Source organism: Scardinius erythrophthalmus (assembly GCF_964197995.2).
Source record: "Scardinius erythrophthalmus genome assembly, chromosome: 7".
In the NCBI taxonomy this organism is placed as follows: Eukaryota; Metazoa; Chordata; class Actinopteri; order Cypriniformes; family Leuciscidae; genus Scardinius; species Scardinius erythrophthalmus.
The window spans coordinates 1820228-1846971 of record NC_138227.1 but is presented as its reverse complement, the minus strand read 5'-3'; the positions used below and the strand labels follow the sequence as shown (position 1 = coordinate 1846971).

General features: G+C 42.4%; 1 protein-coding gene across 1 annotated transcript in view; it reads right to left on the bottom strand.

Annotated features, from left to right (window-relative positions):
- Positions 1 to 19497, bottom strand: part of LOC308693236 (NACHT, LRR and PYD domains-containing protein 3-like) — a gene marked incomplete at both ends in the record, with an annotated part of 109418 nt that extends 89921 nt beyond the window's left edge. The window contains 6 exons of the mRNA XM_081370028.1: positions 8737 to 10461; positions 10661 to 10756; positions 11345 to 11422; positions 11579 to 11707; positions 16056 to 16152; positions 19380 to 19497. Of these exons, the coding sequence (XP_081226154.1) occupies positions 8737 to 10461; positions 10661 to 10756; positions 11345 to 11422; positions 11579 to 11707; positions 16056 to 16152; positions 19380 to 19497 (2243 nt within the window). The remainder of the gene's footprint in view (positions 1 to 8736; positions 10462 to 10660; positions 10757 to 11344; positions 11423 to 11578; positions 11708 to 16055; positions 16153 to 19379) is intronic.
- Between the last annotated feature and the right edge of the window lie 7247 nt (positions 19498 to 26744).

The window sequence follows — 26744 nt, the reverse complement described above, 5'->3', positions numbered from 1 at the left end:
TCTCCACTAGCTATTATATTCTTCAACTCCTCAGCATCCATCTCGACGACTGCAAGCTGATCGCGCATGTGCGGTTATGAGGAATTTTTAAAAGTGAAAGTAGGTATAGAGACTACTGATAAAATAAATTAAATAAACTGTATAAACAAAATAAATAAACAAACAACGGCACAAATAAACTGACGTGGATTTTAAATTATTTTATTAACTTCAAATGCAGGCATATTTTTGTAGATGTGTTCCAAAAAATATGCATATATTTTTAAGTTTGCACGTGATTGTTTTAAACCCGTGTTTAGCCCTTGTCCGACCCGACCCGCACCCGTATCCAACACAGTTGGATATTTTTCACCTGTTTGAGCAAAATTTGCGGGTCACCCGTCGGGTACCCGCCCGTGCTGGACTCTACGCTACGGTAGTGCCTCGAGCAAACCCCAAACCCTTTCTTATACTGTGGATACCTGTTTTTGCCTATTTATGTAATAAAAAATTTGAGTATTTTTCCCTTTTGTTGTTTCTTTGGTACTTTTGTCCTTTATGTGGGCACTTGTATATATTCTACACTGCGGATGAACCTCTCTGACACTGTAAATAAACTCCACCTTGCACGAAGTGCTTCTGCGAGTGCACATAATTTTTACCTCCCTTTACAGACTCACATTTCTCCCCGAGGGCGAGCTGCTCGTCTTCATCATATAATCTAATCTTTTATTCTCACAGTGTGTCAGTTATGTGGTGATGTGCTTTGAAAATATTGCGGGACAAATAAATTGTAATATTAATTTAATGTTAAAAGTAGCCAAATAATAATAACAACAATAATTTAATATACCCTGCGTGCCCGTCCGCTGCGCCACTGTGAAGAGCTAAACGCCACCAGGAACGGCATCAAAGGCGATTAACTGTTTTATCAAGTTTAATTTGGCCGTCCGCGTGACGTAATCTTCATCATCAGGAGGATCCGCTTGCAGCTAATTTAGAGGTTTTTAGAATCGCTTGGAAAGACAGTACGTCACGTTATAAAAAGGCCATAAAAGTGGCCAGGGCTGAGCACCTCCGCAAATTAATAGAAAATAACCAAAACAATCCTAGGTTTTTAACACCATGGCTAGACTAACAAATAAACAAGTGTCACCTGAACAAAATATTCCGTTACAGTTTAGTAGTAATAATTTCATGAATGTTTTCACTGAGAAAATAGAAAACATCAGAACCACAATTGTAAACGTTCAATCCTCAATCGCGCCTTATAATTCAACCTCAATTATCACCCCACAAGAACAATTACAGTGCTTTACAACTATAGAACAAATAGAGTTAAATAAACTTATCACTTCCTCTAAAACAACAACATGTTTATTAGATCCCATACCAACTAAACTACTGAAAGAAGTGTTACCTATAGTGGAAGAGCCTCTCCTCAATATTATTAACTCAAGTCAAGTCAAGTCAAGTTTATTTATATAGCGCTTTTCACAACACAGGTTGTATCAAAGCAGCTTCACAGTAATAAATTAGAACAATACATCAATGTTTGTTTCTAGTGGAACGTCTACGTTCGGTAATGCTGATCAATAGTATCGTTGATTGATTAATTCAATTAAATATCCCCAAATATCCCCAACTGAGCAAGCCAAAGGCAACAGTGGCAAGGAACCGAAAAACTCCATCAGGTGACCTAATGGAGAAAAAAAAAACCTTGGGAGAACCCGGGCTCAGTCGGGGGCCAGTTCTCCTCTGGCGTTTATGAACTAGAGGTCGGATTTAACTGTAGGATTAAAAGTATTATATGAATGCCTGGCTGAAGAGATGCGTCTTTAATCTAGTTTTAAACTGGGAGAGTGAGTCTGAGCAACGAACAGTATCCGGAAGACTATTCCAGAGTTTTGGTGCTAAATGTGAAAATGCTCTCCCTCCTTTGGTGGATCTGGATATCCTAGGTATGACCAAAAGCCTCGAATTTAGTGATCTTAAAGAGCGCGATGGATTATAGGGCGATAGAAGATCGGTTAAATAGACTGGAGCTAAGCCGTTTAGGGCTTTATAAGTCAGTAGCAATACCTTGTAATTAATACGGGACTTTATAGGTAACCAATGTAGGGATGATAAAATCGGTGTTATATGATCATATTTTCTTGATCTAGTTAGAACTCTAGCGGCGGCATTTTGGACTAACTGTAGCTTGTTTATTAAGGATGCAGGACAACCGGCTAATAACGCATTACAGTAATCTAGTCTCGAGGTCATGAATGCATGAACTAACTTTTCTGCGTCAGAAACTGATAGCATATTACGTAGCTTAGCAATGTTTCTAAGGTGGAAAAAGGCTGTTCTTGTAACATATGAAATATGATTTTCAAAAGACAGGTTGCAGTCTAATATAACACCCAGGTCTTTTACTGTAGAGGATGAAGTAACAGGACATCCTACTATGTTAAAGTTGTATTGTGAGAGGTTTTGTGGGTGGTTTTTGAACCGATAAGTAGTACCTCTGTCTTGTCTGGATTTAATAAAAGAAAATTATGCGTCATCCAATCTTTTATATCTTTAACACACTCTGTCAATTTGGATAATTTAGCGTTTTCATCTGGCCGTGATGAAATATAGATTTGAGTGTCATCAGCATAACAATGGAAACTAATTCCATGTTTCCTTATAATATTTCCAAGTGGCAGCATATATATTGAGAATAATAGAGGGCCTAACACAGATCCCTGCGGCACTCCATAGTTTACTGGAGTTATGATCGATTTTTCTCCATTTAAATAAACAAAATGGTAGCGGTCAGATAAATACGATCTAAACCAGCTTAATGCTTGTCCTTGAACACCAGTATAATTTTGTAGTCGATCTAAGAGTATTGTATGATCTATAGTATCGAACGCAGCACTAAGATCAAGTAAAACTAATATTGAGATACAGCCTTGGTCAGAAGCTAAAAGTAAATCATTTGTGATTTTAACGAGCGCAGTTTCAGTGCTATGATGCGGCCTGAATCCAGACTGAAACTTTTCATAGGTGTCATTTTCTTGTAAGAAAGAGCCCAGTTGAGCGGACACAACTTTTTCTAGTATTTTAGACATAAAAGGTAGATTTGAAATGGGTCTATAATTTACTAGATTATTCGGATCTAATTGTGGTTTCTTAATGAGAGGTTTTATAACTGCCAATTTAAATGTTCTTGGAACATGACCTAAAGATAAAGACGAGTTAATAATATTGAGGAGAGGCTCTTCCACTACAGGTAACACTTCTTTCAATAGTTTAGTTGGTATGGGATCTAATAAACATGTTGTTGTTTTAGAGGAAATGATAAATTTATTTAACTCTTTTTGTTCTATAGTTGAAAAGCACTGTAATTGTTCTTGCGGCGTGATAATTGAGGCTGAATTATAAGGCGCGATTGAGGATTGAACGTTTACAATTGTGGTTCTGATGTTTTCTATTTTCTCAGTGAAGAACTTCATGAAATCATTACTACTAAACTGTAATGGAATACTTTGTTCAGGAGACATCTGTTTATTTGTTAGTCTCGCCACGGTGTTAAATAAGAACTTAGGATTGTTATGGTTGTTTTCTATTAGTTTGCGTAGATGCTCAGCCCTGGCCGCTTTTAGGGCCTTTTTATAACGTGACATACTGTCTTTCCATGCGATTCTAAAGACCTCTAAGTTGGTTTGTTTCCATTTACGCTCTAAATTACGGGTTTCTCTCTTTAGAACACGCGTAGTACTGTTGTACCATGGTGCTTTACTTTTCTCTCTGACCTTTTTTAATATAATGGGCGCAACAATATCCAATGATCCAGAGAGAATGGTGCTCATAGTGCTAGTTAATTCCTCAAGTTCATCTGTTTGTTTGGGTTCACTGAGCAGCTGAGACAGATCCGATAAGCTGTTTGAAAAATTATCTATGGTGGATGGAAGGATTGTTCTGCCTAATCGATAACGCGGCGCAGCATGATATATTACAGGAGTACGTAATATGCAAGTTACCATGTAATGGTCAGTGACATCGTCACTTTGTGGAATGATATCTATATCGGTTGGATCGGTTCCATGTGATATAATTAAATCGAGTGTATGATTAAATCGATGAGTCGGTCCGGTAATGTTTTGCTTGACCCCAAAGGAGTTTAATAAATCAGTAAACGCAGCCCCTAACGCATCATTTTGATTATCTACATGGATATTAAAGTCTCCAACAATTAATGCTTTATCGAAGTTAACTAATAGGTCTGAGAGAAAATCTGCAAACTCTTTTAGGAAATCAGCGTAAGGCCCAGGCGGTCTATATACGGTAGCCAAGGCTAGAGATAATAGGGATGTTTTTCTATCATCTAAGAGCGTAACATTTAGTACAAGTACTTCAAATGAAATAAACTTATAACCCGTTTTCTGAGTAACATTGAGAAAATCTCTATAGATTGTTGCAACACCGCCGCCACGACCATTCAGACGGGGCTCATGCTTATAGAAGTATCCAGGAGGAGTAGACTCATTTAAACCGAAATAATCATTTGGTTTAAGCCAGGTTTCAGTAAGGCAAAGTACATCGAAGCTATTATCTGTGACTATTTCATTTACAATAACTGCCTTAGGTGTGAGTGATCTAATGTTTAAAAGACCTAGCTTTAAAAATTGTTTTTGATTACCAATAGCAACATTTTCTGGTTTAATAACAATTAGATTTTTTCTAGATCCTGCAGTAGATTTATGATTTGATCTCACTAAACGAGGAATAGACACAGTTTCTATGCAATGTTCTACACTATTTATATCAGTTAAATTGGTGCAGCAGAGACTATGATTTGGACTTTTGTTTACTAGTCAAAAGGTATTTAACATTTTGGAGATGTTATCTGACAGAAGATCCGATCCGAATCTGTTTGGGTGTAAGCCATCAGCACGGTAAAGCCTAGGACGCTCCCAAAACAGATTCCAATTATTTACAAAGAGAAGTTTCTGCTCATTGCACCATGACATTAACCATTCATTAAGCGCAAATAATCTACTAAACTTTTCATGACCTAGTCGGTACGTGGGAAGCGGTCCTGACACAATAATCGTTATATCAGGCGATGTGCTGCGTACCGTATCGATCAGATTCCTGAAGTCTTTCTTCAAAACTTCCGTCTGGCGCAGCCTGATGTCGGCCCCTCCCGCGTGCAGGACAACGGTTCCGACGCGCTCGTTCAGAATCTCGGGAACGTGAGCAGCGACTTCGGAAACACGAGCACCAGGAAAGCAGTGACTATGCACCTTACTTTTATTTAACGTAACGTGTACGTGTCGAACGATGGAATCGCCGATGATCACAGCATCGCGTTCTGTTTCGCGAAGAGGGGAGAAGCGGTTTTGTGTGGATATCTCGAAAACCGGGAGGGTCGGAGAGAGTTTTCTTGGTCTAGACCTGACTCGCGACTTCCGCTGCGGAAAAATCCAGGCTTCGTGATGGCATGTTGGAGCCGGAGTGAACGAGACCATGGCTGATCGCGACCTCGACGTTCGGGACCGATGTTGAGGAACGCACGGAGTAGACGAGGTCGGAGTCAGCGGGTTAGTAACATTAATCTCTGATTTGTGTGCCTCGGCGCGCGATGTTTCGAGAGCCAAACGCCGGTCTATCAGCTCGGCTTTTCTTACTAAAAGGTCGTGGATCTGTTTCTCAACAGCTTCCAGCTCAGACTGCACCGCGTGCAGCTCAAATGTGTCCTCACCTGCACCAAAAGGTAGACTACTTACATTTGATATATTCGCCATTTTAACAGATGGACAGTAAGTTAAGTTAGCAACGACGCTACCAGTGGTGCTATCAATATTAATACTAATTTATGGCTTAAGTCTTGGATATAATCCGTCTTTTCAGTGGTACGGGTGTAGAGTAGACGCACGATAGGCGGAAAAATGTTTGTTTGTAAATGAGTGCGGAGAAGACGCGTTCAGCCGTGATCCACGGACGTAACCTATAAGAGTATCCAGCGTTGGATCACAAGGCTTGAGACGCGTCTGCTCAACAATCCGCGTTATAACTATGAGGTGAGGAAAAGTAGAAAATGTTCGTTGTAAGTGAGTTTAAAGAGAAATCAAGAATTATAAATCAATCGATGGAGCTCCAAAGACAACAACGCGCTCAGACGCGACGCATGCGCATAACTCATCTTTATCTTTAGGTCATGTTCCAAGAACATTTAAACTGGCAGTTATAAAACCACTCATTAAGAAATGTCTCGGTTACGGATGTAACCCTCGTTCCCTGAGTAGGGAACGGAGACGTTACGTCGGATGACGACGATTGGGGTTTCGCTTAGAAAGCCTCTCACCTTCGAGTATATAAAACGAGCCAATGGCAATGAAATGCCATGGGTCTGCGGAATTTGCATAGCGTATCTCCGCCCATCGCAGGGGGTATATAAGGAAGTACGCTGCAACATGCAGATATGTTTTCGCTTCGGAGCCAAGTTCAGTACTTCACTCCACAAGCCTTTTGAGTGTCATCTCAAATCTCTTCGAGACGAGCGGCTCTTCAGTGTGTTGGTGTGACGGCGCTTTCCAGCGAGATCGCATTTCCTGCTGCTGATTTGTGCAGTAATCTGCCGACAGTGAGTGTGTTTCTCCCTGGGCGCTTCAGCACTCTGCTGAGCTTTTCCACTCTCTAAAAGAGCTGCACGCGGCATGTCTTTTTCAAGACGGTTCGCCCGTGTATTTTCTGGTTGCTCAGACTCGCTCTCCCAGTTTAAAACTAAATTAAAGACGCATCTCTTCAGCCAGGCATTTATATAATATTTTTATTCTTACAGTTAAATCCGGTCTCTAGTTCATAAACGCCAGAGGAAAACTGGCCCCCGACTGAGCCTGGGTTCTCCCAAGGTTTTTTTTGTTTTCTCCGTTAGGTCACCTGATGGAGTTTTTCGGTTCCTTGCCACTGTTGCCTTTGGCTTGCTCAGTTGGGGATACTTAATTTAATGAATCAATCAACAATACTATTGCAGCAATTACCAAACGTGGACGTTTTACACTAGAAACAAACACTGATGTACTATTTTATTTAATACTGTGAAGCTGCTTGATGACGTGGCAGTCGAGATATGCAGTCTTACTAGGACACAGCCACGGTTTGAGAAACACCCGCAAATTATGTACAATATCCAGTGGTGGACAGTAACGAAGTAAATGTATTTCGTTACTGTACAGTAGCTTTTTTGTGTATCTGTACTTTCCTGAAGTATTTCAATTTGGGAAGACTTTTACTTTAACTCCACTACATTTCAAAGTCAAATATCTTACTTTTTACTCTACTACATTTTCAAAATCAGTCGTTCCTTTTTATTTATGAATGGATAAAAACTTAACTGGTCAAACGAGCCACCAATCACAGTACAGCGCACGTTTTGTTTGCCCCTGTTAGCGCCTTGGCGGTATCTAGCGCGAACATAAGGTTCAACATGACATCACATCAGTGCAAAAGCATAACATTTTGAGTCCCAATGTCTTAATAAATGATGGAAGAAACTACTGACTCTAACTTGCCACAACTCCCATGGCCATAGTTACGCGATTTTTTTGAAGTAACGTTAGTTGAAAAGAAGAACGAGTCCTTAATTCTCTGCCGGCCTTGGCCCTGTACAATTTCTTCTTACAATAATTCTTCTAATCTGAAAACACGTAGAGGTAAGCCATTTTCATTTCACTCATTTTTTAAATGAGACATCTAACAGTAGCTAGCAGAAAACTGTTTCATTGTGCATGTTAAAATATAGACTATGTGACGTTACCATGAACATTATATACGTTGTCAGCTAAGTTAACTAATCTGTTTCACCGTATTTCATAGTTTAAAGTATTTGTATTTGAAACTTTTTAAGCTGAGTGCTCTGTGAATATCGTGAGATGGCAATCAATCCATGTTAACATTTTATGTTGGAATATAAATTCTATTCTGACTTGTTTTACATGCAGCGTATTCAACTTACATTTACAGTATCTGTATTAGCGTTTTTCAAAATACATATTTTGAATGCTCAATGAATGAACCTGAATGCTCAAAGCAGCTTTACAGAACAAAGTATGTGTCTACATTACAATTTAGTGGGATCTGTATCAGAGACTGTGTCCAAGTTATCTATGTCAGAAATGTACAGTTCTAAGATAGTACAAATCATCCTGTTATTAGCTAACATCATGTATTAATTTAAAGAAGGAAACAATGAGCTAATTAAAGTAATTATTACAAGTTGGGAACATAATGATTATATTATAAGAAAATTTTGCATTGGTGCATGTATAATGCTAAAACAGTTGAATGGTGGAGTGGTGGGCTCCTTATTAACAGAGATTGTTATTTTCAAAAGTTCAGCTTCCAAAGACTGTGATCTAACTAAGCCTATGCTGGAAATAATGTCATTTAAATTAATACATTGGTGTGCCAAAAGTGACATTAGAGTCCTCACGTAGACTGAGTTAAGCAAAAGTCTTGTGACAAAAATGATAATAGGACATTATAGGCATAAAAAAATCACAGTACTTGTTTAAAGGCAGCACTTCTACTTTTACTTGAGTAATATTTTACCTTGGGTATCTCTACTTTAACTCAAGTACATGGTATGTGTACTTCGTCCACCACTGACAATATCCCAGAAATCAATCTGTGCCCTGTGATTTAAACACCTCTGATCTATTTGTTTCTCTTTGTTCATAATGTTTTAAGACTGTAATGATTGCACTCAGTGTTACTTACCGATGATTTCTGTCTCCAATATAGCTGTTCAGGTGAAACACCTCCAGTGTCTCCTCTGAGGACAACAACACAAACACTATAGCTGACCACTGAGACGAGGAGAGTTTCACATCACGTAATCCTCCATACGTATGAGGTTTAGCTTTGTTCACTAGAGAAAGATCACCCAGTTCATTCAGACAGTGAAACAGATTGATGTATTTATCTGGAGAGGGATTCTCACTGATCTTTTCTTTAATATAGTCAACTGTTTTCTTATTGTTGTGAGAGCTGTTTGCTGTCTGTGTCTTTAGTTCTTGTAAGAGACTCTGATTAGACTTCACTGACAGACCCAGAAGGAAACGAAGGAAAAGGTCCAGATGCCCATTTTTACTGTGTAAAGCCTCATCCACAGCTCTCTGATGGAGATCAGATAGGGAAACTGTGTCTCCATTAGTTGGTTTGGTAATCTGGTCAAACACATTGATGTTATTGTTGATAAAGGAGAGATGCACATATAGAGCTGCTAGATGTTCCTGAATGCTCAGATGAACAAAGCAGGAGACTTTCCCCTGATACAAGCCCAACTCCTCTCTGAAGATCTGAGTGCACAATCCTGAGTAAACTGATGCTTCCGTCTCATCAATGCCACACTCTCTCAGGTCTTCCTCATAGAAGATCAGGTTGCCTTTCACAAGCTGCTGATAAGCCAGTTTCCCCAGTTTGACAATCATGTCTTTATCTTTCACTTTCTTCTCATAGTCCTTCTCATGTTTGATGTTGGTCTGAATGAGCAGGAAGTGTGTGTACATTTGAGTGAGAGTCTTGGGAATATCTCCTCTTTCTGCTTCACTCAACATCTTCTCTAGAACAGTGGCTGAGATCCAGCAGAACACTGGGATGTGGCACATAATAAAGAGGCTCCTTGATGACTTCAGGTGTGAGATGATCCAGTCGGCCAGACTCTGATCACTGATTCTCTTCCTGAAGTATTCCTCCTTCTGTGTGTCACTGAAGCCTCGTACCTCTGTCACTCGATGGACACACTCAGAGGGGATGAGATCCGCTGCTGCTGGTCTGGAGGTGATCCAGATGAGAGCAGAGGGAAGCAGATTCCCAACAATGAGGTTCGTCAGCAGCTCGTCCACTGAGGCTGATTCAGTCACATCACACAACCTCACATCGCTCTGAAAATCCAGAGACAGACGACACTCATCCAGACCATCAAAGATGAGCAACACTTTATACTCATCTCTGGATATGTCCATTTCTTTGGTTTCAGGGAAAAAGACATGAAGAAGATCTGAAAGACTGAGTGTTTTGTCCTTCATCAAGTTGAGCTCTCTGAAAGCAAGTGGGAATATGAGCTGGACGTCCTGATTCTCTTTCCCTTCAGCCCAGTCCAGGATGAACTTCTGCACAGAGACTGTTTTTCCAATGCCAGCGACTCCCTTTGTCAGCACAGTTCTGATGGTTTTGTCTTGTCCAGGTAAAGCTCTAAAGATGTCACTGCATTTGATCGGTGTGTCCGCTGTTTCTGCTCTCCTGGACTGTGTCTCAATCTGTCTCACCTCATGCTCATTATTGATCTCTCCACTTCCACTCTCTGTGATGTAGAGCTCTGTGTAGATCTCATTCAGGAGTGTTGGGTTTCCCTGCTTTGATATTCCCTCATACAAACACTCAAACTTCTGTCTCAGATTTGATCTCAATGTGTTGAGGACTTCAGCAGGTTTAGAGTCATGGCTGTAAGATTAAAATACCACATGATTACACAAGTCAGAGAAGCAAATAGCCATAAATTGCAAAACTATATACAGTATGGGACACAGAACATCATTAGGTTTCTGAAATGTTTTAATCATTAATCATGTGTTTAAGTGATATGTTATGTGAATTGCAGCACCTAAAATTAAACATCAACAACAAAAGTCCTGAATTTTACCTGAAACCAGGATACATGCTTTCATTAAAGTCTTTTGGTTGAATCACAGGCTTGTACACAGTTTTGTTTTTAACTGGTCTGGATTGAAAATTTGACCTTAAATCAGAATGAAGAGGGTAAAGAATCAGACACACTGATATGTAATTGTGTCATTAACTGAGTAACAGACCAACAGCTTTTACAGTGTGTGAATGTATTAACAATACAATACATAGAGCTTTACACACGAGCACAATGATAATCATTAAAGGGTAACTAAACCCTAAAACAACTTTTTTTAGTTAATGATCTGTAAGACTGGGGCTTTATTAATGCTGTTCATTGATTCAAGTAATTTTTTTGACATTTGGGTTTAAAGTGTTAAAGCTACTTCAGTTGAATTTTCCTATTGGAAGTTGTGGTGGCCTGTGACTTCAGAGGGAACCAGCTAACCCCGCCCTTGCCTACAGAGAGACTCGTCTCAGGTGCACGCCCTCTCCACTGGGCTCTGCCCACTTTTCCAGCATTTTTCAAATATTGCCAGTCGGTGGAGTCAGGCTCTGACCAGGGGTTTAGTTACCCTTTAATAGACTGAAAGTTACAGGTTTTATTGTTTGGTTCAAATCCAGATCATTAAACTGCTGTATATTAGTAATAATTTCATAAAATATCAAATACTATAAGCAAAACATAGAAACGATATACCTGAGATCAGACTGTGTGTCTCCACTCTTAAAATTTAGTGGCGGATTCATAGAGAAGTTACTCTTCATAGACACACAGCTGCAATATATAGAGCATTACACAAGAGGATAATGATAATCATTAGTAGAAACTTACAGGTTTTATTGTTTGGTTCAAATCCAGTTAAACTGCTGTATATTAATAATAATTTCATAAAATATAAAATACTGTAAGCACAACATAGAAATGATACACCTGAGATCAGGCTGTGATCTCCACTGCCTGAGATCTCCACTCCTAAACTTCATTGGCGGATCCATAGAGCGGTTACTCCTCATAGACACACAGCTGGACTCTGGGTTTGAGCTCTTCTGCTGGACTGAACTGGAACAGAGAACAGATTCAGTTTAACTCTCTGGGGTCTGAGGGGTTTTCTGGGCCCTGGAGGTGTTCTGACATGCTCTGACATTGTGCTTTTTTTAGTTATTTATTAACATGTTAATGGCAAAGGTGTAAATTCACTCTATATAGCACAAACAGGGCTACCATAATATGCGAGCAACATGCATGTATATGTTTGAATTTTTAAGAGAATAATGTTTATGCGTGGTTATTGAAAAAAAAATAAAAATGAAAGTTGCTGAAATAAGACCACAAAACACATACTAAATATGTGTCAACAAGACTTTTGACTAATGAATGTTGTCGCTTCGAGTTCTGGCTTCAAAATTATGTGAAAATCATCCTGCCTAATCGTTCACACACAATTTAAATCAATGTATTGTTTTATAAGACAGGTTTTGCTTGGAAAGCCAATATGAGAGGGGGGCGTGAACGAGGAGTGGTTTACACCTGAGAATACAATGTCCCACCCAGTATGCGTAATGACTCTGCATAATGAGCCATTCATTCAGGTGTGACACTTCAGCCACAAGAATGAATGCAAGGACAAAAGATATATTTAGAAGAAGACTTATATTGACCATTTAAGATTTTGCTTACATCTATCTTGTAAATATGTTTTGCTATTTTATTAAAAAGGTTACAATTACAACAATAATTACAATTTCAACAATATTTCAAGGGTACTCTTTCTTTGTAAAAAAAATGATTATAGGCCTACATTTTATCATATGTATTCATTAGTTTGAATATAGCCAACATTGGAACAGCTAACATCTTAGGGACCGTTCGGTATTTATGGAAAGGACCACCGGAGGAAAATAGGGGAGGGTCATGTCTTTTTATTCTTTGTTGAGGGGAGGGTCATCCAACTTTTTTTAGTCTAGGGAGAGGGTCACCCAACTTTTATATTCATGAAAACAGCAACATTTCAAAGTGGCTTGTTTGCTGCATATCTTTTACATGTAGCTCCATGTTGCTCTCGCGGTATCATCCCCCCATCTATATCAGATGGGTCTGACCCAACACAAATCCAGTTTGGCGCTGTTTGTCAGTGTTAAAAAAACAATGTTAAGGGCGTGACATGACTTCCAGTTAACCATTACGGACATGACTGCTCTGAACTGCTCATGACACTTCTGTACGCGCTCAGAAAAAGTGCATCATGTCAGAACTGAACGCCAATGAAATGTTTACCCGGCAAAGCTTTAAAGCACAAGCAAATAATGAACTTTTGTGATTGCGAATAAGTGCTGTGAGTGTAACTCTACCGCTGCATTAACATGTGTGATGTGAATGTACGTCGAGTTTTACAGTATTGGGACTGAGGCGCCAGAACCGCAGCTGATAGAATGTGCGCTGTTGCGCGATACTACCATATTTTAGTTTCCATCCTTATTTTGTTTCCACAATAATGTTAGTGAGTAAATCTACTGAAATTGCCAGCATAACAGTGGAGTGTGATGTGTAAGATGTAGGGCTACCACATCTTTAAATTACTTAGTATTATTTAAGTTAACATAATAAAATACGTAGACCTACACCAAAAAACTAGTTGAGGATAAATTTGTTAAAATTGGGCAATTCCAGCGTTATGGACGTGACATTTGCAGTCAAAACTTGAAATATGAATTCTCAGAAAATGCATTTAATACCAATATATTGAAACGTCTGTTAATATATCCATACTCCCTTAATAAAGGAGTCAAGACATTAGAAAAAATATCAGTCTACACATGCGTTTTATATTTAATATGAGGGAAATACACATTTGACGTGACACAAAAAAATCTTTAACTTTTAGGTGGCAAAATATTTTTTAGTAATTCTATGAATTACACTGCGCAAACCAAAAGATGTATACCCACCGGATGAAGAAGGGTCGGCCTCCACAGAACATAAAATATTTGTTTTATTTTATTTTCCGTGTTCGCATTTATATGAAAAAAAAAAAAAAAACAATGTTCAGGGCGTGACATGACTTCTCCAGTTCTCCATTACGGACATGACTGCTCTGAAAGCGACTTTAAAAAAATCACACAGACCTCAAACAGAAAGCGCAAAGCCTGTCTTTAAAGTGAATTTCGTTTTTTATTAATTGTATCTTAATTTTAATCAATGTTTCATCAACCAATTGCCTGGATTTAATAAATAAGAAGTAGTAGAAAATAGATAATCATGACACAGAGGCGCCAGCGAGTGAACTGGACTCTCGTCTCATAAATGAACCGAAACTCAGCGAAAGGTAGGCTACTTGCCTCACAGACCTGAGAAATATATAGAAAGCTTGAAATGTCTACTTTTAAACAGAACAATTCAAAACGAAAGAAAACAGACTGCTCTCTTATGTAATCCGTATGAAATGTGCATTTCTCTCTGGCGCGTTCTGCGAAGATCACGACGCATCATCAACTTCATCTTTGCAGTCGACACAGAAAACACTTGTTTATTAATAAACAATTAAAATGTCTCCTTGCTATATTTGACATATTCATAATCATTACTTTTGCTGGTTCTTTATGACAGCTTTTAGATGCTTTATTGGCAGCGCCACCCACATGTTGAACGCGTCACACCGCATCAGCACCGAAAACATGATTTTTTTCAAAAATCGTGATACGAACCGAATCGTAGGTTTGGTCTATCGTTACAGCCCTAGTAAGATGAGAAAGCAAGAGTTTATGGTTGTAAAAAAAAAAACAATGGCTATCTGAACATATTTGCCAAGCGCAAACCAGTACAGAAGTAGGCTAATCAATAAATTATCGGGGAGGGTCATGCCTTTTTTCACAATCATTTTGGAGGGTCATAGAAAAATTTATTGCTGGCGAAGGAAGGGTCATGTATTTTTTGACTACAGATCTCAAAACTCCTCCGGTGGCCCCTTAAATAAAAAACGAACAGTCCCTTAGTTGATGACTTTATTTTTGACAAAAATAGTATGTTATATATATATAGGCCTATATATATATATATATATATATATATATATATATATACACATGTATATATATATATATATATATATATATATATATATATATATATATATAACACATGAGGATAAATTGCTAAACAAAAGCTTATTTGATGTGGCAGTATATTCTACAGTAAAAACTGTACCCAAATCTAGTTAACAAAATGTTGTCTTTCATATTTCGCCTGACTGTAACGTTGTTTTTATTAAATATTAGGGCATATAAATGTTAATTTGCAGTTTAATACGTTGCTTATACAAATAGCCTACATTTTATTTCAACATATTTCAGTCGATTTTTACTCATCTCAGTATAGCAATACAGAGTTTGCTAAAACATCATCATTCATTCACACACAGAAACGCGTTTAAAATTTAAACTGTCTTTTTGCGAGCTGTGGTAAACAGCGCGCATCTCTGCCGTTCATTCATTCACAGAAACGCGATTCACTTGAGACTTACTACAGTATTCCTCAGCTCAGTCGGATCCTTGCTCCTCGAATTACCTGCACTTCTGAGGTACATTTTCCATTATTATTATTCCTCAAAGCGCTGCGAGACGGTGTAAACAAGTAATGATCTGAATAAACTTGTGTTTTCTCGAGCTGATATGGAGGCGTTCACAAGTTTGCAGGATTGCCTCAGTCATTTGCGTTTGAAAAGCGCACGCTCTCCGTGGGCGGAGTCACATTAAAAATAATTAGATGAGATGAGAACGACTGACATCTCGCTCTTTTCTTACAGATTACATGAACTGAGAATATTTGTTTTTTATATAAATTACTTCATTTAAAAGAAGAGAATTCAAGCTTCATGCCTGTGTATCTGTATGTCTGTTTGACTGAGTATTCGCTGAGTTATTGTTCATTTTCGGACGCATTTCAGAATGGACTACACTGACAGAGAGAAGGCAGAACTCGCTTCGTGTTTTTTTTTTATATATTTGGCAAAAAGCACAACACTTTGTTTTTATTGTGAGTATACACAAAAATAATACAGACTTAACAGAATCGATTGATGTATGAAACTCCTATGGAAAATCAAAGTCAACAGAGTATTTATGAGTCTCTTTTACACTGATAAAAAAAAGCGAGCTGGTATCGCCGGCGATACCGCTGACCCCAGGGGGTTAATCCTTTAGATCAAGGTGTTCATTCTTTATGAGAGGAACCATATTAATATAAACATTCATACTAGTATAAACACATTCATCTTACATCATTATTTAAAACAAAAACAGGCAAAATAGTGTGTGTGTGTGTGTGTGTGTGTGTGTGTGTGTGTGTGTGTGTAGGGGGGTGGGGTCTTTTTCTGAGATGTAACACAATATTTAACAGTGTTTGTTGAAAATACCTGCATCCTGAAGGAAAATCTCCATCTCTGGATCCTTGTGAATTACCCATGATGAAGATACAGGAGAATCTGATGAGTTTGATCTCCTCCACTGACTCTGAATGAAGAAGCATTCACACACTAAATTAAATGATTAAATTAAACAAACTTCATAATTTAGCTGAACATATCTGGAGTGTGGGAGAAAAAGGATCATGTGACTGCGTTAACTCAAGCTCATGTTTACACATATATGCTGTTAACAGGCCCGGGGTGGGTAATCGGGAGAATTACCGGTGGGCCGCTTCACTTTTGGGCCGGTTGAGGAATTTTTTTTTTTTTTTTTAGTTAGTTAGTTACAGTAGGCTACACACGTTCCGCATTCTGACACCACAGCGCGCAGCCTCTGCATGGGTTGTACCATGTGAGGGAGTTCTCCCCTCCCCTCCCATAGAGTTGGTTGGGTCCATAGCCTGTCTTTTCCAAAGCGTTTTCTCAGGTAGACTACCGTGGCACCGCCGGCGCCTACCGATAGCTGGGCCGGCCCTACAGTAACGGTACGCGTCAGGGAGGATGGATGGGAGGAAGAGGCCAGGAGGAGGTATGTAAGCTTGTTTCCGCCACAGAATAAAACATTTTAAAAGAAAATTGCGACTTTTTATCTCACAATTGCGAGTTTATACACAATTCTGACTTTATATCTCGCAATTCTGAGAAATAAAGTCAGAATTGTGAGATATAAAGTCAGAATTGCGTGAAGTAAAGTCACAATTGCGTGTTATAAAGTCAGAATTGCGAGATATAAAGTCAGAATTGCGTGAAATAAAGTCGCAATTGCGTGAAATAAAGTCGCAATTGCGTGTTATAAAGTCAGAATTGCAAGATATAAAGTCAGAATTATGTGAAATAAAGTCGCAATTGCTTCTTATAAAGTCTAAGTGAATTATTATTTAATAATTAAACTCCGGAAGAATCATAAACATCATGAAACACAAAAGAAACATTGAAGTGAAAGAAATGGCTCATTCTAAGGTAATATAAAGGTCTTTATACCTCACTGAAAACATAGTTATGCATATCATATTGCATTTCTGTCTACAAATCCTCCTAAATATTACACAATGCATCTTTAACATTATAAATTCCTGCGTAAACACTTCTATTAAACACTTTGATGCTCTGTTTTTCCGTGTCGTATTGGTATTTTACCTGCTTAAAATGTCGACAGGTGAACTCTAACTTACTTTCACTTTAGTTGAGTAGACAATGGAGGTGCACCTAACATGTAACTTTTTTTTGTTAAAAATTTGTCATAAAATGTATATACTGAGTGAGTACATCATAAATCAATCTTCCAAACTGTGTTTTTTGGTCTTATCCTGAATCACTACGGCACGCCTATAATACGTGTTTATATTCGGACTATTTTAAACCGCTGCGGAGTAGCACTGAACCTGGGTGACTCGCCATAGGCCCTGTCCGAAATGGCACACTCCGGACTTGAGGACTTCCTCAGAGTACACACTTTGGTGATGTCATGTAATGCAGACCTATAGGGCCCTTGGCGCGAGTCCACGAGGGTGCATTGAGAGGTATTTTTGGGACAGACAAGCTGGAAATAACGGTCTGGTTGTTGTTGGACAGGAGAAATCACGTTTTTGCGCTCCGATGTCTTATCTCCGTGTCAACTACACAGCCTAATTTTACAGTTCTATAGTTTGATATTGTTTATGCCACCTGGGCATTAGCCAATAGATGCATCATGCTTATATAAATGATGTATACAGTTGTACATAATAATACATAATGTTCCATTTGAACTAAGATTACAATTTTAACACATAATGAAAATGTGCATGAGTTTCAGATGAATTTACAGGTTTCAATATTCATACTGTGTTTATATGACTCAGTAAAGCCCTGACATTCGGTTCAATTTATTTAATGAATCATAATGTGATCGTATTATTCAAAACGTTATTATTATGTTTGAGACATCAACCACTGCTCGATGACCATAATGTTTGTATAAACTGTAGGTAACAACTGGTAAAATGTACATCTAGGTCATAAAAACCGTAATATTTTCTTCTCAGCCATGTCAACAATTATCCGTGAGCAAAATCTCCTCCCATCCGTTGTCTGATTGGCCTTTCGCAAGGATTCCTGGGTAGTTAAAGTGTGTGGAGCCTGCATCCAGTGGCGGACTGGGACAATAATTCAGGCCGGGAATTTGATTCCACTGCCAGGCCACCTCTGCTGCTGCAGTCACCACCACCCTATTCATGTAATCTACTGGACTGATAAACTTGTAGGCTAACCCTATTAATGTAACAGGTTATAGCATAATTGCCTAAGTCATTTTTTGTTTCTTCTTTTCCAAAGACATTGAAATATGACTTAGGCAATTATGCTATGAGGCTAACGATATATAAAAAATTTTGTAGACATAGAGATGCACCGATTACAATTTTCTAGGCTGATTCCGGTTTTTCATTGAGTTTGACCTGCCGATTCCGATTTTTTTTTCTAACCACTTTACAGCACACACAAATATTTATTTTTGATCTTTTCTTGACTTTAACCCTTTCACGCGTAAGTTTAAAATATTCTAACTGACACCCCCACCCCCAGAGTGAGTTTTTTCAAGGCGAACGTTCCCTTTAATTTTTCCATGGCGACGCGTCACGCGATATTATATTTGAAAAGATTGTTATTGCTGCTTCCACAGACATCAGTGTGTATTTTACAAACTCCAAATGTATTGTTTTTCTCGTGCTTATGTGTATTTAAATATCTGAAACCTAAAATAATAACATTATGAGGTTGAAAACACTGCTTAGTTGTGATATATGACAGCGCTGTATGCGTCCGACTCTGGCTCAGCGCCAGCCAACGCGCGAAAGCACAGTTTGAATCTGGCAGTTATGCGACGTCTCAAAACGGTAAAATTAAATATGTAAAATTATAGACGTAATGAGTGGCACATAACGTGAAGTAACATGGCATTTTATTTTGTTTGAAATTTAACTTGTCCAGTGGGACAACTAATTTTCTATTCCACTTGTCCTACAAAAAAATCCACTTGTCCCGGACAAGCAGACAAGCCTTAATGTCGAGCCCTGCACTAACACTATTCTATCTACTTTTTATTCATTTTTATTTATTATATAAAAAATATGCTACATGTAGACGAAACGAGACTTGACACAGCACAGCAGCACTTACATATTGTTGCTCGTTTGTTGGTTTAATTTTATCTATTGTGATTATCTAAGTGATTTGGATGAAAGCGTTCGTCTGCCAAATTATTATAAATATAATGTAAATGTAATCTTTACCGACCTGTTCCCTTACTGGCGAACATGGCTGGGATTTTGCAGCAGCTTGCTGCGTCTGTGGCCAGGGCTTTTTTCCTTTTTATACGCTCCCTCTCTGCTCCTCCTTTGCGTTTACGCTCCATTTTTTGAACGATTTCAAATAGGCAGTGCGTCGCTGACGTTGGGTGGGAGTGTCATTTTCACTCCGCAATTGCCTGATTCGTCGATTGAGAGATCCGTCAATTAATTCGTAGTTGCACACCAGTCTATCACATGCCAGGCTGATCGTCTGCACAGCGGCAGCCGGCAGGCCAGAACGACCGTCAGGCCACCGGGAAATGTCCCGGTGCTCCCGATGGCCAGTCCGCCCCTGCCTGCATCTATGCGGGCTTCGCGGAAGACCGCTTCAAGGGTACAAAGGGGGCGCTGCTGGGCACACTTCAGAGCCTTAAAATGCTGAATGGAATGTTCTTCCGCAAGACGCAGCAGTTTGTTAATTATCTGCTTGATTAACGTTACATAGTTACAAAAGTTACATAGTTTAATTAATGCCTTTAAAAAAGATCTTTATTCCGCGTTTTCCGAAGATACACGAATATCTTACGGGTTTGGAACGATATGTGGGTGAGTGATAAACGACAGAAATGTCATTTTTGGGTGAACTAACACTTTGAACCAGCTAACTTTCCTGAAGCAGTTGAAGATGCTTACCTATGTAATGACATCATGGAGTAGATGATGTTACTGGAAGAACGTTTGTTCAGTATAATGTCCGTATTACTCAATTTATGTTAATTATTATTTTTTATTAATATTTTATCACGGATATTTTGTTTTCTCAAAATCACAACATTAAATCAGTTAACAAATGATAGAAACTCTCGGAGAATTATGTTAGGTCTATGTTAAATATATAATGTAATAATTTATAAGCCAAGTCATATTTAATTTCACTCATATTTCACCTTGAAAGCAAATATGATCCATGTGTCCCAGTGCACTGAAATATTTCACAAAAGTACTTACAGTCTTGACGTTGGTTCTTCGTTAATATCTCATGTTTTCACCTTCACGGCACAGTTTGAAAAACATCTTAAGTTGAACTGAACTTTGTGTTCATCAAAGAGTATGTAGTCTAACAGGTTTTCCTGCATTCGGAGTAGCACAGTGCCTGCGTGACTCACCATAGATATAAACAGAGAGAAGTAGATCCGGCTACAAGGTTCTTCCGCAAGACGCAGCAGTTTATTAACCGCTAGAGCGCCAACTCTTACAATACCTTTAAAAAGCTCTTTATTTGTTTTTTTGGTGAACAAACCCTTTAAATCAGTTAACTTTACCAAAGCAATCGAAGAGTTTTCTTGCGTAATTACATCATGGAGTAGATGACTGTCACAGTGTCTGGTTTGTGTTTCCCTGGGTAACCACTAGAGGTCCTCTTTCCCCACGGTGTCATTCACTCTTACTACATTTCCCATCATCCTGTTCTGTCACTCATTGTATCGTTGCACACAGCTGTTTCCCGTCACCTTGTTAGTATCTGTGTTTATATATACCTGGTTGTTTCAGTGTTTGTCACGGAGTTCTTGTTTAATGTCACTTGCACTTCTGAGATCTTTTGCCTGTTTTGTTTCTTGTTTTGGACTGCCTTTGTATGGATTTTTGACCCTTTGCCTGGATGACTTACGATTACAGATTACTCTATTAAATTTGCACTTGGATCTATTTATTTGTGTGCGTGTCGTGACAGAAGGACTCCGTCATGCATAGATCCAGCGGTATGGGTTTTCGTGTCTCTTCCCCAGCCACCGAGATAGAGAGGAGGCAGCAGAGGGGGAATTCTCAATCTGGAGAGGTTCCGCCTCGTATGAATATTTTCGAGTGCTTCGCGCTGTGGGCTCGGAAGACTGAGGAGACCATGGCGATCAACTCCCCTGAGCCCCCTTCCAGCAGCACAGCAAACGCCTGGTCAGCCAACACCCCCCTCCGTGAACAATCTTTTGAGGGAACCCATCTGGCCAGGTTCCGTGGGACCCGTGGAGGCCGCAGGGGACGAAGTGGTCGAGATGAATCCCGACGCCATTCTCCACTCTGGCCCCTTTTCGACCCTGGGCCGGTGATGCCCAGCCCAGAGCTCCCTTCGCCGCTGGTCCTATCCAGCCCGGAGCCAGCACCTCGCCATCAAAAACGGCAGAGGAGGAGGAAGACTGTTCACGTCACGTCTGCTGATCCAGAGTCTCCGGACAAGATGGCAGCCGCCGAGCCTGTGTCTCCGGACAAGATGGCCACCACCGAGCCTGTGTTTCCGGACAAGTTGGCCGCCGCCGATCCAGGGTCTCCGGACAAGATGGCCGCTGCCGAGCCAGTGTCTCTGGACAAGATGGCCGCTGCTGAGCCAGTGTCTCCGGACAAGATGGCCACCGCCGAGCCGGTGTCTGTTCCTGTTCCTGTTCCTGAGCCGGTGTCTGTTCCTGTTCCTGAGCCGGTGTCTGTTCCTGTTCCTGAGCCGGGTTCTGTTCCTGAGTCTCTGCCGTGGCCGTCCGAGGGAGAGTCTCCGCCGTGGCCGCCCGATGGACTGTCGTCTCAGCCCTGGCCGCCTGCACGACCTGCTCCGCCCTGGCCGGCCGAGGGGAGGTCTCCGCGGAGGTCTCCGCCCTGGCCGCCCGAGGGAAAGTCTCTGTCCTGGCCGCCCGAAGGGAAGTCTCCCCTCTGGCCACCCGAGGGAAAATCTCCGTCCTGGCCGCCTGAAGGGAAGTCTCCCCCCTGGCCACCCGAGGGAAAGTCTCCGTCCTGGCCGCCCGATGGACTGTCTGCTTCGCCCTGGTCGCCCGATAGGTCGTCTGCTTCGCCAACAGGGTGCAAATTTTAAAAAGAGGATAACACGGTGTAGGCGACACCGATTTTTGTCGTTGTTCTCTGTATTGACAGCACTCCAAATGTACAAAAAAATGAGCTCAATGTTAAAATTGACCGGAGTTCTCCTTTAAGCATATTCTGCCCCGATTGCCCGCTGCTGCCTCCACCCAGCCGTCGGCACAGAATCCTCAGCCTGCTCGCCACTGAGGGTGCCCTCCTGCGGCTTCCGCCCCTCCCGCACGGCCCCAGCAGCAGCCTCCATTTGGGCCGCATCGTGGAGGAAGCCGCAGGAAGTTTAATGACGAGCAGCACCCTAATGTGGTTAAAGAAAGAACTGATTTCCCCAACCCTGAGCACACAGAGTTCTCGGACCATAGTGCGCACCGCCCACGGGTCCCGCCACTATCGTCCCCCTCTGTCACAGAGTTCTCGGATGACAGCACGCGCCGCCCACGAGCCACGCTCCTCTCATCCCCCTCTGTCTCCAGACCCCTGCCAGAGCACGCCCCCGTGGGACGCTGGTCCTCCCCTTGCCTCCTCTGGCAGGAAGCGGTTAATGACCGTGCCCCCGCACAGGGCCGCTATGCCACCCTCGCGTGGGCCGGTCATTCCGCCTCGCTGCACCACCGACGGTACGTCTGTGGTTCGAATGACCCCGCTGGCACAGTTTCTGGAAGCCTGGCTAGAGCTTCCCAGACTGTCCCACTGGGTTGCGAGAACCATCAGGCTCGGCTACGCGATTCAGTTCGTGCAGTCTCCTCCCCGCTTCAGGGGAGTCCGCTTCACTATGGTCGGTGGTAATGCACCTGTCATGAGAGCGGAGGTCGCCACCCTACTGGCGAAGGGTGCGATAGAGACTGTCCCTCCAGCCGAAATGAGGTCCGGCTTCTACAGCCCCTACTTCATTGTACCGAAAAAATCCGGTGGGTTACGGCCAGTCCTTGACCTGCGTGTCTTGAACCGCTCCCTCCACAGACTGCCGTTCAAGATGCTCACGGCCAAACGCATTCTCCAGTGCGTGCGGCCGTTGGATTGGTTTGCAGCGATCTACCTGAAGGACGCCTACTTCCATGTCTCCATTTTACCTCAACACAGACCGTTTCTCCGGTTTGCTTTCGAGGGGGTTAGGGTTATACCAGTACGCGTTTCTCCCATTCGGGCTAGCCCTGTCTCCTCGCGTCTTCACGAAAGTCATCGAGGCAGCCCTTGTTCCCCTCCGAGAACACGGGGTTCGCATCCTGAATTATCTCGATGACTGGCTAATCCTAGCTCACTCTCGAGACCAGGTTTGTGAACACAGGGACCTAGTGCTTCGGCACTTAGCTCGTCTGGGCCGTCGGGTCAACTGGGAGAAGAGCAAACTCTGCCCCGTGCAGAGGATCTCTTTTCTCGGTATGGAGATCGACTCGGTCGGCATGTGCGCGCAGCTTACGAGCGAGCGCGCGCAGTCACTGCTGACTTGTCTTCGTCAATTCGAGGGCAAGAGTGCAGTTCCACTGAAACTATTTCAGAGGCTCCTGGGACATATGGCATCCGCAGCCGCAGTAACGCCGCTCAGATTGCTTCATATGAGACTGCTTCAGCTTTGACTTCGCGATCGAGTCCCGAGGTGGGCATGGCAACACGGCACGCTCCAAGTCCCAGTGACTCCAGCCTGCCGTCAGACCTTCACCCCGTGGACGAACCTCAGCTTTCTACGGGCCAGAGTGCCCTCAGAACGAGTTTCCCGGCATGTTGTTGAATCAACAGCCTCTACCACGGGCTGGGGTGCCATGTGCAATGGACATGCTGCCGCGGGCTCCTGGACAGGACCCCAGCGCCTTTGGCATGTCAATTGCCTCGAGTTGCTGGCTGTACGTCTCGCCCTGCACCGCTTCCGTGCATTGCTCAGGGGTCAGCACGTACTAGTCCGATCAAACAATACCGCGACAGTAGTGTACATCAACAATCAAGGTGGTCTACGCTCCCACCGTATGTCGCAACTCGCTCGCCACCTCCTCTTATGGAGTCAGAAGCATCTGGTGGTAAGTCTCTGGGAAAGCACGACCTGATCATCAGGTTCCAGAGGGGAGCGAGGAGATTGAATCCTCCTCGCCCTCCTCTCGTACCCTCTTGGGACCTCTCAGTGGTTTTAACTGCCCTGCAGAGTGCTTCCTTTGAGCCTCTGCAATCAGTGGAGCTTAAGTTCCTGTCAATGAAGACAGCGCTCCTGGTTGCATTGGCCTCCATCAAGAGGGTAGGGGACCTGCAGGCATTTTCGGTTGACTAAGCGTCCCTGGAATTCGGGCCGGCTTACTCTCACGTGATCCTGAGACCCCGGCCTGGATATGTGCCCAAGGTTCCCACCACACCCTTTCGAGATCAGGTGGTGAACCTGCAAGCGCTGCCCTTGGAGGAGGCAGACCCAGCATTGGCACTGCTCTGTTCAGTACGCGCCCTTCGTGCTTACGTAGACAGAATGCGGTGTTTCAGGACCTCAGACCAGCTCTTTGTCTGTTATGGTGGGAAGCTGAAGGGAAAGGCTCTTTCCAAGCAAAGGTTGTCCCACTGGATAGTGGACGCCATTGCTTTGGCATACCAGCAGCAAGGTCGACCATGCCCCCTTGGTGTGAAGGTGTTGTGGTTTAATTCTTTTCAGGGGAATGACTTCAAAGATATTTGACATCAGAAAAAATTAGACTTTATTAACAAACAAAGCCGAGTGTCCCTCTGCAGAAAGACCCTCCAGAAAAATTGCCCAGCAAACGTATATACCCTCTCCTTGTCCCAAACATGGTAATACATTCTATAGGTATTTTGAGAAATAGTTTTGTACCATGTGACATTACTGAAATAGAATTTTCTGCTGTGACAACACCTTGTGCTCTCAGGTTCCAAAGTCAGCCAAAGTCACCCACAGACAAGGAAATAATAGTGTTCAAATAAACAGTTAAATTACTTATTTTCTAAATAATAAAATCTTCAACAAAGGCCCACTCCACTCGGAGGGCCCTATCTTGCACCCAGCGCAATTGACTTTGTACACCAACGCATGTTTCATTCCTATTTTGCATCCGCGCAAAGCGCGCTTTTCCCTCCACAGAAGCACGTCGCTAAACTAGGGAATGAACTTGCGCTCCCTGGGCGGTTCAGCGCAAAAAAGGAGGTGTGTTCCGGCGCAAACAATCCCTGGTGCTATTTTACTGTTCCATAAAACAATTGCGCCACTGGCCAGAAAAAACCTAGTCTAAAGTCAGTGGCGCTTTGCGCGTTGTTCATTATGCTATTTTAAGGGCGCATGCTTGACCATAATGTATAGCGTGCACAACGCGCTTACACTTTGATTCTCTAATCTACACAGAAGCAGCAGTTTTCATTTTTGCAAATCATATTATTACAAACGATAGATAGATAGATAGATAGACAATTTATTATAAAAGCATACTGTAACGGGGTATGTTGGTACGGGAAGAAGGAGGCGGGAACCGGCGAACATTTAAAGATTTTAATAAATAAATAAAACAAATACAAAATGAAAGTAAAAGCCAGCAGCCCCTCACGGACGACTGCTGGCAACACCAAACAAAACAAAACACAACATCAAATAAAATCAGGCCTGTCCTCTCTCGCTCTTCACTGTCGTCGCTCCTCCTTTATGCTTCCGCTCCTCCGTGAGAGATGCGAGACCGGTGCGTCGCGCACGTGTCGCTCATTATCAATCGCGCCACCGGCCTCGCGCCGTCCTCCCACGGCCCTCGACCTCGTCGTGCTCGCCACATACCCCCATCGCCCCTCGCAGGCCGGGGGGCACCCACGAGACTGCGCTTACTCCCCCTCCCCCCTCCCCGGGGGGACCGATCACGGCGGCTGCGGTACCTGGGCTGGAGGTATGGATAGACGAGGTGAGGGAAAAGGAGACGGAAGCACGAGGAGCGACAGAGACGAGAGAGGGGAGAGAGGAAAAAAAAAAAAAAAAAAAAAAAAATTCTTGATCCGGTTCCCGGACACACTGCCGCTCGGTCCTCAACCAGCTGAGAGTCACTCGCGGTGCCATGCGATGGTACTGGACATCCGTTGGGGGACGGCTCGACGCTCCTCCGCCTCCTGGCGGACGGCGATGGCTCCTCCGGTCGAGGGCAGCCGGCAGCGAGCCTCCCGTTCCCTGCTCCGCCCCCATCATGGCCGACGGCAACAGGCTCCGGCCCACGGCGAACGGGAGCGACTCCTCCGCTCCCTCTCGGACGGCAGCCACCCCTCCTCGACCCAGGAGCACGGCAGCGAGCTCTCCGTCCCACCTGATCTTCTTTCGATCCAGCACCATCGCCTCGGGCAGCAATCGGCGGCCGACGCTCCCTCGTGCTGCCCGACCTCCTCAGCACCGCGATTCCTCCCAGCAGCGAGGGCTCTCCGACAGCGTGTCCCTCCCTCTTCCCGGGTTTCGGCACCAATGTAACGGGGTATGTTGGTACGGGAAGAAGGAGGCGGGAACCGGCGAACATTTAAAGATTTTAATAAATAAATAAAACAAATACAAAATGAAAGTAAAAGCCAGCAG